General features: G+C 44.4%; 1 protein-coding gene across 4 annotated transcripts in view; it reads right to left on the bottom strand.

Moving 5' to 3' along the window:
- IFT43 (intraflagellar transport 43) overlaps positions 1-13,764 on the bottom strand; it is a 135,394-nt gene that overhangs the window by 56,269 nt on the left and 65,361 nt on the right. For all 4 annotated transcript variants that reach the window (XM_063091240.1, XM_063091238.1, XM_063091237.1 and 1 more), the window contains 2 exons: positions 3,488-3,520; positions 2,763-2,809 (listed from right to left, as the gene is read on the bottom strand). In XM_063091240.1, the coding sequence (XP_062947310.1) occupies positions 2,763-2,809; positions 3,488-3,520 (80 nt within the window). The remainder of the gene's footprint in view (positions 1-2,762; positions 2,810-3,487; positions 3,521-13,764) is intronic.

Raw genomic sequence — 13,764 nt, 5'->3', positions numbered from 1 at the left:
TTATTTAAATTAATGCAGATCTCTGGGCCTCAGCTCCAGTTTCTGATTTCTGCATGGCCTGGGAATCTGGATCTTAATCATCAACCCAGAACATCTCATAGATTCCTTTTTGACCCTCATACCAATCTTGTGATTACCAGGTAAACATCCAAGTTTTACAGATTTAATTCTCTCTTCGTATGTAGTCACATATGAAAGTGTTAAAAGAAGGCTTTGGGACGCTACTTCAAGCCATGAGAATGTAACTGGTACTAGACTTGCCTTCCCGCTGCAAACAACTAGAACATTGGACAATAGGCAGCACAAGACTTTGATTCCTGAAAGAAGGGAAACAAGAAAGTAAGCCTGATGGTCACCCTGGCTTCCTATGTAGAGGTACTTCCTAGACTCTGGCACAGTGAGAGGGAGCCCCAACAGAGCATGGAGGTCTCGCTGAGTTGAGGAGAGAGAGAGATTAAGTTTAGGGGTATGTAGGTGGCTGGAATTTGCAAAACAGTGTGACAGACTAGAGAGCTATGCAGAGGAAGAGCTCCAGAAATCTAGACTGACTGAACACCAATCTGTGCCTTTGTAGGGTGAAACTCTACAGGTCTGGGCAAAGAATTAGTACCAGGAAGGTATGAGCTGAACAATCTCCAGAGCTTATTCAGAATCAGAAAAGGCTCAGCTCTACCCAGCCAGAGTGAAGAGACCTTGCTAAACAACCAGGCAGTCAGGAGACACCTTAGTGTCTTAGTGTTTAGGACTAACTCTAGACCTGCTCTAATAAAGCTTAAAAGCAATTCTCAAAATGATCAAGTCGATTGACATTAACTGCCTACCAAAGCAAATATATCAGTCTTTACAACAACGCACTCTAACCAATTGAGCAAACTGGCGAACCCTTTATCAGTCTTTAAAAGAAGACAGCAAGATCCAGACACTCAACATAATAGCATTGACAATGTCCAGCATCCAAACAAAAACTACTCATAATGTGAAGAAGCAGAAAAATATGACTTTTAATCAGAAACAAAATTGGTCAATAGAAACAGACTCAGAAAAGATAGAGATGATGGAATTTACAGCAAAAGAACTTGAAAACAGATACTATAAAGGCCACTATCAAGGATAAAGGAAAACATGAACAAAATGAGTAGATAAATGGAAGACATTTTCAAAAGAACCAAATGGAGCTTCTAGAGCTGAGAAATAGAACAATATCTGAAATAACAAATTCATTGAATGGGCTTAATAACAGATTGGACATTATAGAAGGAAAGATCAGTTACACAGCAATAGAAACTATCCAAACTGAAGCACAGAGGAAAAAGTAGACTGAAAAACAAACGAACAAAAACTCCAAGCTTCAATGACCTGTGCAAACGGTTATGTGGACATACATACCTGTAACTGGAGTCCCAGAAGGAGTGGGAGGGAAGAAAAATATATTTAAAGAAATAATGGCTAAAATTCTCTGAATTTGAGGAAAACTGTAAATCCACAGATTCAAGAAGTTCAAGTAAGATAAACACAAAGAAAAACACACCAACGTACATCATAACCAAATAGCTGAAAATAACTGACAAAGGAAAAGAAATCTTACAAGCAACTAGAAGGGAGGAAGATGTTACATACAAGGGAGCAAAAAGATAAGAATAACTACTGACTTCTCATCAGAAACAGTGTAAGCCAGAAGACAATGAAATAACTACTTAAAGAGCTAACAGGAAAAAACATCGTCAGCCTAGAATTCTATATCTGGTGAAAAGTGAAGACATTTTTAGACAAAGAGAATTTATTGCTAGAGAATCTCCTCTATGAAAAATGATAAATGAAGTTCTTCAGGCTGAAGGAAACTGAAGCCAGATAGAAACTAGGATTTACACAAAGGAATGAGTGTGGAAATGGTAGGTATATGGGTTAAAAAGAAAAAGAGGCTTTAAAAATTTAGGTCCCAAGCATAATCTCCCCTCTAGTAGGTTTCTTTTTGAGATACACACAAACTTCATCTTCTCTTGAGTTCTGAACACAGGCTTCTGCCATGCCACAGATGCGAGCCTTTTCAGTCCTGTTTCCCCTCATTTATATAGTCAGCCATTAACTGAATACTCTGAGTCAGGCATTGGAGATGTGAAGATAAATAAGACCTGGTGTCCTCCATCAAGGGGAAAAACAGTCAAGCCAACAAAGAGTTAAAGTGTGATATGTCCTAACTGTACTCAAATCCTGGCTCCAGTCACTTAGTACCTCTGTGACACTGGGCAACTTACTTAACCTCTCTGTGCCTTCGTTTCCACAGCAGTAAAATTCAGATAAAATTAGTACTATCTCCTAGGGTTATGGTGAGAGCAAATGCTTTAGTATATGTAAACTGGTAAAACAGTGCGTGGCATGTAATAAACACCTAATAAATATTAGCCATTGTTATTACAATAGGTTGCCAAGGAGGTGGCAGGAGCACAGAGAAAGGACCTCTGAGTCAGAGAGAGAGAAGGATGGGAAGGGGAGACGTAGTCATAAAAGGCGACGCTGCAGTGGAGTTTTGAAGAACAAGCAGGGTCAGTGGATAAAGCAGGGGTGAGGTACTACATGCAGGGGTGAGGTACTACATGCAGAAGCAGCAGCATTTAGCAAGGCCTGGAGAGGTGAACTGGCATGTGTGGTGCAACCGTTGCAAATGTTTTCAGTAAGGCTGCAGCAAATGGGGCCTCAGCTGTGGTCTAAGAAATGCTCTGGAGCCTCTCTAGAAGCCCTTTTGACTTCCTCCAAGGGCATCTTACCTCCTCCGTCATCTGATCCATCCAGGCTCTGCTGTCTGAGGCGATGACTGCTCCCAAAAAAGAAAAGGAGAGCAGAAAATGAGTTTCAAACACAGAAGGGAACAACACATTTTTAGTGTATCCATTCTTTCTCCTAGATGAAAATGTCCCTGGACCCACTTTCCTCCAACAACTTGGTTAAACCTAATTAGAAAACGCGTCTGCCATGTATGGTTGCACAGGCTGTGCAATGCTCCATTCCAGAGGGCAGCATCACATGGACTATGATATGAATGCTCCCCCATCCCAGGATTATGATACAAATGTTCCCGAAGTGTGAAATTGGGTGGCCCTGCCTATAAAGTCACCTTCATCTAGAAACTTTCTTTCTTTCTTTTGGTATAAGTCTTAGGAGAAGACTGGGCTTAGAAAGCTGGCATTACTTCTGCCCATCAATATCAACAAGGCAGAAGGCATGTGTCAGTACCCTGACACCTGGACACATAGTCCTAAAAATCACACAGTGGAAGATATGAGTTTTAGGCATCAATTGACCTTCAGTTGAGGAAGCAGCGTTAACCAAACCCTTGACTCAGTACGCATAATTCCACCCCCAGAGCACAGCCAGTTTCAAACTATCTTGTTTTTTAATGCTGTGTTCAACACAGACTGAACAGACAATGACACCAAAACTGTACAGTTGACAAAGGTCACCACAGGATGCCAGAAGAATGCTAGAAACATACTCTTCTATGTTTTCAGCAGCCTTCCTTCTTGACCTGGAAAAAAGAAAGACAAGGTTTAAGACAAGGTTACTGGTCTCAGGCATTGGGGTAGTGTCTTGGCGAAGAGTTTCAAAAGTGGGGCAAATTAATACATTCCAGCACTTTACTTGTCTGGATTCCCCTTTATAGACCAAGCCTCATAACCAGCATGAGAGAATTACAGACACTGTAGTGCCTTCTTACAGCCTTATTTCAACATAACTCCAAATTGTTGAGTTTCAGTGTAGGTTGAACGAGAAGCTTGAAGCTCATCTGGATACAGATGATACAGTGCCCTCCTTTCTTTCAACAATTAACTGACCAATTTATAGAGAACTTTCTTAAGACTGAGGCCCTGGGTCCTGTTAGCTGGTGCCATTAGCTGCCAGCATGTGGAGCAGCAGGGGAAGCACTGGCCATGCAGTGCAGGCTGCAGTCTCAGGAACTGTTTTGTCCTCCAGATGAAGGACCAGAAGACCCTGTGAGTGACGCTGGGTGAGTGGCACCCCTGAAGGCATTCCATGCGAACAGGAGGCAGGGCATACATGTATCTAAGGCAGTGATTCTCACACTTTAGCGTGCATAAGAACCATCTGGGAAGCCTGGTAGACATGCGGATTGCTGAGCCTGACAATGAGGGATTTCTGAATCAGTTGATCTGGGGGAGGGGGAGCCCAGGAATATGCATTTTAAACAAATTTCCAGGTGATTCCCATCTAAGTAGATCACTGCTGACACTCTGAGAAACACTGATCTAAAGTCTTCTAAGTAAGACTGCCAAATGTTGATTGTTAAAGTTGGGTGTTGGGTACATGGTGATTACCTTTCTGTGTGTCTGAAAATTTCTACAATAACAGAGTTGGGTTTTGTTCTTTGTTTTAAATGTATTCTTTTAAGTCAGAAATCTAGCACCCTGGTGAGCAGGGGCAAAGGGTGGTGGCAATATCATGGTGGCCCAGAGGCAGGAGCATTGGAGGGCCTGACAGTACAGGCCCACAGCTTCACCAGTTAAGGGCAACATTGGAGCCAGCCAGCAACCCCTGCAAAATGCAAGCAACTCCCCACAAGAGCACACCCGTAAATTAATTTTTTTCAATTAAAAAATAAAATTGAAAAAAATGATCAAAATAAAAATAAATTAAGCCTAAGTTAAAACAGACTACTTTCTGTGTGAACTTTACACTATATCAACTGTACTGTTCGAAAAAAAGAAAGAATGCTGGCTAAAGTCAGGAGGGAGAAGAGAATGGGTGGGTAAAGCTGGAAGTATAGGGTGTAACTCTGAGGGAATCTCCGAGGTCGCAGTCTTTGACTCTTCAAGGGAAGAATAAGGAGACTGAGCAAGCAAGGGTGACAGGCAGAGGGGCAGCAAGCTCAGTGAAGGACACCAGAGGTAATCTGCAACGGGGCGTCCAGGGCATCGCTGCTGGATATTGCTGGATGGGGTAGGTTTGCAGTGCCCATGCTAAGTCAAAGGAATCCTAAACCAAGAGTCAGTCTGTGTGAGAGGACAGAAGCTCACCCACTCCCCAGGACCACTGTCTCTACCTGTCCTTGTGAACTTAAACTCCACACCCTATTGTCCACATGACCCAGCTAATATGTCACCAAGGGTAGAAGTGCACGGATGGAAACAGCGTCAAGAGAAGAAGAGGTTATCAAGGCCAGGTGGGTTGGGCCAGCGCCTTCATTTGGGACATGAGCAACATCTGTCTCTGGGCACCCTCAGGAATTAGGACTGAATCATCCCTCTCCTAGGCAATGTGCAATGAGCACAGTGATTTTGTCTGAAGGAAACAATAATGAAAATGCTGATCTTTGGGGTCAGCATTAGGCTGACTAATTGCCATTTATCCATTCAACAACCAAAAAGTTTAACTAATCAGTTTAACTGCTGCTGAGCCCACATCCTGCTCTCTCTCACTCTAAGGGGAGCCCCAGGACTCTCTCCATCTCATCTGTCCCAATGGAGGAAGGAGGAAGATCAAAACAGAGTCCTCAAGGAGTCTGCAGGGATGCCCTCAGGTGGTGTGTTTTCTCTCTCTCTGCTAGAAATAATAGCTGGTTCTGGGGAGCCTGCTACCTGGGAGATGGAAAGCCTCGGGGCATGGAGTACCCTGCTTCTCTCTCATCTGGGTAACAGAAGGAAACCTGACCAACTCCAAGCCTTCTCCAGCCTGCAGATGAGTTTGGTCTTGACCACACTGCTACTTTTTTCATTTTTTGTTTTGTTCTGTTTTAACGAGAACTCATTGCCAAAATTGTGAGATTTTGTACAAAAATCCAGATTTTTCTGGATTCTTTAAATAAAAATCCTGGCAACATTGTGCCTACATTAGTTGAACCTGAGTTCTGGCCCTCCCTAGAGCTCCCTAACACTGGAGGGGCCCAGAAGTGGTTCTTCATCACTGAATCAGCACTGCTGGTTTTTCTATAGGAGACAGGAAGCAAGTGAAGTAATTCTTATAGCCATGCAGCTATTGAAAGTGAGAAAGCAAAAGGAACTTGTGGGAAGCATGTTTTAGGAGAAATGGCAGAGAGTAGGTTTCTTTATAGAGATGTGAATGTGCAAATAACTTGTATGTGTATCTCAGGAAGATAATTTAAGGTGCCATTCTGAAATAAAACCCCACTTCACAGACTTACTTTGCCTGTCTGGTCCTCAAGAAAAAAAAGGTACCTCAGGCTAGTGCAATGACACAGAACCCAGCTCAAGGACACAGCATCTAGCACTACGGTTTTTAAACTACAGGTCATGATCCATTAGTGAGTCATGAAATAAATTTAGTAGATCACCACCTGCCTTTTTTCTTTTTCTTGCTTTCTTCTTTTCTTTTTTAATAGCATAGAATAGAAAAGAGAATGCACTGCAAATCGTAAGAATAAGTATTAAATGTATTAAATAGTAAGGATTAAGTAAGCTTTCTGGTTTTGGTTTTATATACACATAGCCAGTCATAATGTGGAGTGCATTTTAAAATTATTGGTGACAACTTAAAAACAAACAAACAAATAGGTAAAACACAGCGCTCTACCACAGCCCACCAGGGTAGATAACCAGGGAAAGACTGGGGGGTAAAGTCCCACCTCCCACAGTCAGCAGGGACAGGGGTGGAGGTGAAGAACTGTGGGTTGTGGGTCATTTCTCCCTCAGAGACACACACTTTTTTCCCAACTTCCCAGAGGAAATGGAGGTTGCTGATGAGCTCGTGGAACCTGGTCCCAGCCCACAGCAGGCTGTCCGCAGAACTGTGGTCAGCACAGCCCTGGGCTTCCCACCTCTTACTGCACCATGGCCTATGTATCTCCTTCCCCACAAGTGGCCAGTAAAGGGTTTGGGAACCTGACAATGATCCTGATAATACTAGCAAGACCACTTTATGCAGACTGAGCACTTTTCAATACTCTTCACAGACTTTCACATCTATAAACACTGCATCAGTCGAGCTCTGCAAAAGAGGTAAGGCACGTTTCAGCAGCCCCAGTTCATATACAGGGACACTGTGCACTGTGATCGTGTTCTTCACCCAAATCGCAGAGCTAGTTAGTGATGAGGCTGAAACTAGAATCCTTACCTCCCGACTATCACCCTAGATTCCAAACACTCTGCCTCAAACCTTTTGAAAAGCAGATAGCAACTGATTTTCTCATGTCCTGAAGGCACCCAGACATCTGTTTGGATTTACTGTACACAGTTTCTTCTTGACTTTCCCTACCTACAGAAGACAAGAGACAGGATAGGCAGAGAATTGGCAGCTGGAGAGAATTCTTTAAACCAGTAGCTCTAGCCAGCGGTGCACAACAGAATCACACCTGGTAAGTTTTTTCAAGGTGCATGTACTAGGCCTGTCCCCCAGCTCCCTGAGGTAGTAATTTCTAGAAATGGGACCCAGCCACATATATGAGGTCACTGCCCTAAACCTTATTTCAGATATTAGGCTGTACACTCCAGTTGCTAAGGAGCAAAAACTGAAGCCTATTTGCTTTCTCCTCTGACTTGTCTACTTTCTTCTAACAGAAGTGTTAATGAACATGGACTTGACCCAAAGGCTGAGGGGAGAAAGACATAGCAAGGGGCCTGAATGGCCCATTCCTGAGTGATCCTGAGCTGGCTCTCCTGCAATTCACATAAGAGTCCACGGTGTTCATAAAAACTAAGCAGGTGCTTTCCACCATGGCAGGCCCAGCACAATTCAGACCCGATTAGAGATGCTCGTTCAATATTCAAAATGTAAAACATAGAGGTTGCTGAACCAGCACTTTGAAAAGTTAATTAAATGCCAGGTTTCTTTTTAAGAGCTACTCCATCACTTGCTGATTGCTTTGGCCATTTTGTAGAAAGAAGCTTTAGCTCTGGACAATGAGGGAAATACTCTACCCCACCTCCTACCTTGTGGAGATGGGTGACAGGAGTAAGGACACCCTGGGTTCCTCCTTCCCAGTGACTTGGCAAAGGGGAAATCACAGCTGTCTCTGTGTGGCCCTGACCAAATTGCCCAAAATGCTCAGCCACAAAGCTGCTGCATTCTTTAAACATCAGCGTCTCAGGTAGAGGACTTTAATGTTAAAGGGGCCATCTTGCTATTGCGACCTTCATTTAAAGCCCAGTCCTTCAACTCAACACTCGATCAGCGCCCTTCTGGTGTGTATCCCAACTCATCTCTGACCTCTGCTTGGTTTCTCCCCCTTGGCTTGATGCATCCACTCTCAGTTCTCAGGGAAAGCCCATTCCCAGCCCTGGCCCCCACTCCTTCATGCTGCCCCCATCACCACAAACCAGTCATAGGAAGGATGGTGCCTGATGATAACAACATCAAAAGCTATTGAGCTTGTTGGGTGCCAGGCACTGTCATTATATTATTGGTTACTATTATATTAAAGTATAAGTTACATATGGTATTATATTTTATCTCATTGAATTATCACATTATCTTATTTAATTCACTCTGTTTTACAGGTGAGGAGACTGGGGCTCAAAGGGATGAAGTAACTTGCCTAAGATCACCCACCTAGAAAGTGGCAGGCCTAGAATGCAAGCTGGGGCTGTCTGACTCCAAAGCTCAGTTTGTCACTTCTACATGATAGAGACAAGCAGGCAGTTCTACATTGTGGGAAATGCTCCTTCTATAGACTGTTTCAAAACCAATTAATATTTTTCATGACAGGGACATACTTTCAACTAATAGCAGGACTATAGCTTTGTAGGATTGGCAATTTGGTAGTTAACGCTGGCTTAATTGTTCTCTGTGATTTTCTATGTACGTTTTATTCACAATACGACACCTGGCATTATAGCAAAAAAGAGACCCTGTCTAGCTAAGTCAACTTCCCCTCTCTATTCCCTCCATTTCAAATTTCTTTTGCCCAAATGCACTGCCTTTCTTGGGCGCTTAGAGACTACACTGGCATTCAATGGCATGATTTGGTCAGCTGAGGACAAGATTGATCCCACTGGCACATCCTTTAACTGCAGCCACACGGACCATGGGGGAATCTTGGATCCTCGTGGTTTCATTCTGGGGTCAATGGCAAAGAAGTGCTGTAATGTAAAAGACCCTCCCACCTGTGGAGTCTGTCTCTGTCCTCCCTGCTGCTTCAAGGGGTGTGGTCGGGCCATCATGATCAAGAGTCTGCATAAAAACGACTGTGTCTGTGGGACTAGCAGGGGTCATGACCCCATCTGCAGGGACCCCACCAGCTTCTGAGAGAGGGACCATTGAGCAACCTGGATTTCCCCCGTCACCAGATATCAGGCCTCAACTGCTGCTGCACGCCGGTTACGTGCTGAAGGGTGAAAGGCAGCCCTAATGTAGACATCATCTCAGTTAAAATGTTTCTCTCGAGTTTAATGGAATACTGCAGTGATCTAAATGGAGATAAAGTACCACGGCTCAGAGAACAGCCAGGATGCTATCTTTATGCAGCATGACAACGTTCAGTGGTTAATTAGACACCGTTAACCTATTTTAGCAGGGGACATACTGGGATAAATGGGGGGAAGTGTCCTTGAAGTCTCTTAATATCCACAGCACATACTGGACCCCAGACTCACCTCCCTGCTACAAGACAGACAGGCTTAAAATAGACCAAAGTGCCAGGCACCAGGAGCCTTGACCATCCTGGGGGAAGGCCTTCTGCTAGCCCATCCGTCATGGACCAAGGCCTCTGACCCAGGGAGGAATGTGAAGAGTTTGGACAAATGGTTACAACTACAACTTGTCCCATGTGAGAGAAATGCTAAAGCCACAGGAAGGCACTCACATGGTGTGATGGTGTCAACTTGACTAGATTAAGGAATACATAGAAACCTGGTAAAAACATTATTTTCGGGCGTGTCTATGAGGGTGTTTCCAGAAGAGATTAGCATGTAAGCCTCAGTGGACTAGGTTGGAAAGATTCGCCCTCAATATGGGCAGGCACCATCCAATCCACTGGGGCCTGGAGAGAGCAGAAATGGAGGAAAAGGCAAATCTCTTGCTCTGTTTTGCTGCAGCTGGGATACACTCTTCTCTCCTGTCCATGGACATCTGAACTCAGGATGCTTCAGCTTTTGGATTCCAGGACTTATACCAGAAACACCTCCAGCTCTCAGGCCTTTGTCATCAGGATGAGAATAACACACCATCGGCTTCCCTGGTTCTGAGGCTTCCAGACTTGGACTGAGCCACGCTACTGGCGTCCACTTTGCAGATGGCCTGTGGTGGGACTCCTCAGCCTTCACCATCACATGAACCAATTTTCCTAATAAATCCGCTCTCATATACTTATATAGATATTCTATTGGTTCTGTCTCTCTGGAGAACACTGACTGATACAGATTTTGGTATGAGGAGTGGTTCTAGAGAAACAATCTTGAAGATGAATTTCCTTAATTGGTTTCAGGGTTTCAGATCTAAAAATGCTAACAACTAGACTTTTAATAACACAGAGAGCACTGATAGTCCATGGCATCAACTGTTTGTAGAGATATGCAAAATAAATCCATTTGATACATCTAATTCACCACCTGTAAAAAGAAAGGGATTCAGTGACTCTATACATGATACCTTTGAGTATTTGTGAAAAAACAAGGAATATAATGACATTGCCTGTTTGCTCCTAGCATCGCTGGACAAAGTGAGGGGAAAAAAAGGAAGAACCCAGGGATGTGAATTCTCAGCTCAAGCCACACAGATGACCTGAAAGTTTCTAAGTGTGCTGTGGGTCGGAATCTTCTCTCCAGTACCCACAGGGCTGAAATTGCAGAAAATCCAAACACAAGCCCTCATCACATGATTGGCTGAACTACAGCAGCTGTTGAGCTCTGAGCCTCACTGGGTATCTACCGTTAAAGTTACGGCACTGGTTAAGAAAGGATGGCATCCTGCAAGTTGGGATGGGGATGTGTGGGAAGACCCTGATGAGCCTGGGGACATGTAACCCCTAAATTCCAATGAGTCTGGCTTGCCAGAAATGAACTCCCCACCTCCAACCCCAGAGACAGCAGCCCTTCCACCTCTGCCTGAGGGGCATTGCCTACGTAAACAGTAATGGCTTCCCCTGAGGCAGGGACTGAGCAAGACCATGCTGATTCTCCTCAGGACCCACACCCACCACCTGTCTTTGATTCTAGACCTATAACTAGACTCAAGGTCTGGCAGGTCCCTAAAGGTGAAGTAGAAAGTGTGACCCATGAGGAGGTGCATTACATTCCTCAAGAACTACCTGAGTTTTCTAATTCACACAAGCAGAAATCTGGAGAACACGTATGGGAACAGATATTAAGGGTGTGGGATACTAGTGGAAGAAATGTAAGGTTGGATCAGGCCTAATTTATTGATATGGGCCCACCAGGCAGAGAGTCTGCATTTACTGCTACAGCTTGGGGAGTTAGGAAAGGTACTAACTGTTCGTTTGCTTGGTTGGCTGAAATATTGATCAAAAGATGGCACACTGTGAGTGAGTTAGAGATGCCTGATCTCCCCTGGTTAGCTGAACAGGAAGGGATTCAAAGGCTTGGGGAGATTGGATTGCCAGAGTGGATTTGTCATGTAAAACCTATTCACCTCCATTGGGAAGCCCCAGAGGACATACCTTTCACCAATACCTTGAGAAACAGATTTGGGAGGGGAGCTCTAGCATCCCTGAAAAGCTCTATGATTGCTCTTCTCTGTAGACCAGACCTTCTAGTGGGAACTACAATCAATCAAGTGGAAAACTTAAATGCAATGGGACTCATTGGATCCCAGGGTGGCAGGGGCCAAGAGGTGGTAATTAACTGACAAAGGCAAGGTGGGCGTAGTTACCATAATGGATAGCAGAGGCAAAACAACAATCAGAATAGTCTGACTTGTGTAGACATATGGTGTTGGCTAGTTAATCATGATGTTCCTAGAAGTCAAACAGATGGGAAGCCTACTAAATTCTTACTTGGTCTGTATAAGCAGAAAACTTCTAGGTCAAGTGAACAAAAGTCTAACTCAAATCATAAGAACAGTCATGGGCCCTCAATCAATTCCCAGACTTGCCAGTTTACAGACCCAGAACCCCTTAAATGAGGGGTGTCCGGGTTCCCCTTGAAGATGGATGTTGGTACCCTACCAAAAATTTATACTATTAATCTTTCTCCCATCCTTCCCCAGAGGGACCTATGGCCTTTTACCAGACAGTGCATTGGGGAAAGAGAAATAATCAGACCTTCTGGGGACTACTGGACACTGGATCTCAACTGACACTGATTCCAGGAGACTCGAAACATCACAGTGGCCCTCTAGTTAGAATAGGGGCTTATGGGGGTCAAGTGATTAATGGAGTCTCAGCCCAGGTCCAACTCACTGTGGGTCCAGTGGGTCCTCGAACCCATCCTGTGGTTATTTCCCCAGTTCCAGAATGCATAATTGTAACAGACATACTGAACAGCTGGCAGAATCCCCACACTGGTTCCCTGACCTGTGGAATGAGGACTATTATGGTGGGAAAGGCCACATGGAAGCTTTTAGAGTTGCCTCTACCTAGGAAAATAGTAAATCAAAAACAATACCACATCCCTGGAGGGACCGCAGAAGTTAGTGCTATCATAGAGAACTTGAAAGAGGCAGGAGTGGTGATTCCCACCACATCCCCATTCAAGTCTCCTATTTGGCCTGTGAAGAAGATAGATGGATCCTAGAGAACGACAGTGGGTTAACGTAAGCTTAACCAAATGGTGACCCCAACTGCAGCTGCTGAACCAGATGTGGTTCCATTACTTGAGCAAATTAACACATCTCTGGGTACCTGCTATGCAGCTATTGATCTGGCAAATGCATTTTCTCCATCTCTGTCATAAAGCCCACCAGAAGCAGTTTGCTTTTAGCTGGTAAGGCCAGCAATACACCTTCACTGTCCTGCCTAGACGTATATCAACTCTCCACCTTTGTCACAATTTAGCTGGCAGGGATCTTGATTGCCTTTCCCTTCCACAAAACATTACACTGGTCCATTTATGACATAATGCTGACTGGACCTAGTGAGCATGAAGTAGCAACTACTCTGGACTTATTGGTAAGATATTTGCATGTCAGAGGACAGTAAGTAAATCTAAAGTTCAGGGGCCTTCTACCTCAGTTAAATTTCTAGGGGTTCAATGGTATGGGGCATGTAGAGATATCCCTTCTAAGGTGAAGGATAAATTGTTGCATCTGGCCCCTCCTACAACCAAGAAAGAGGCACAGCGCCTAGTGGGTCTATTTAGATTTTGGAGGCATCACATTCCTCATTTGGGTGTCTTACTCCAGCCCACCAAGTGAGTGACCCCAAAAGCTGCAAGTTTTGTGGGTTCCAGAATAAGAGAAGGCTCTGAAACAGGTCCAGCCTGATGAGCAAGCTGCTTTGCCCCTTGGGCCATATGATCCAGCAGACCCAGTGATACTTGAGGTGTCAGGGCAGATAGGGATGCTGTCTGGAGCCTTTGGCAGGCCCCTATAGGAGATCTTTAGGATTCTGAAGCTAGGCCCTGCCATCTTCTGCAGATAACTACTCTCCTTTTGAGAAATAGCTCTTAGCCTGCTACTGGGCCTTAGTAGAAATTGACTATGGGCCACCAAGTTACCATGTGACCTGAGCTGCCCATCATGAACTGGGTGTTATCTGACACAGCAAGTCATAAGGTTGGGTGTGCACAGCAGCAATCGATCATCAAATGGAAACAGTATGCACATGATTGGTCCTGAGCAAGTCCTGAAGGCACAAGTTACATGAAGAAGCAGCCCAAATGCCCACAGTTCCCACTCCTGCTACAC

Source organism: Cynocephalus volans, chromosome 3 (assembly GCF_027409185.1).
Source record: "Cynocephalus volans isolate mCynVol1 chromosome 3, mCynVol1.pri, whole genome shotgun sequence".
Taxonomy (NCBI): Eukaryota; Metazoa; Chordata; class Mammalia; order Dermoptera; family Cynocephalidae; genus Cynocephalus; species Cynocephalus volans.
Note: the sequence above shows the minus strand (reverse complement) of the source record. Positions and strands in the feature narration are given on the sequence as shown.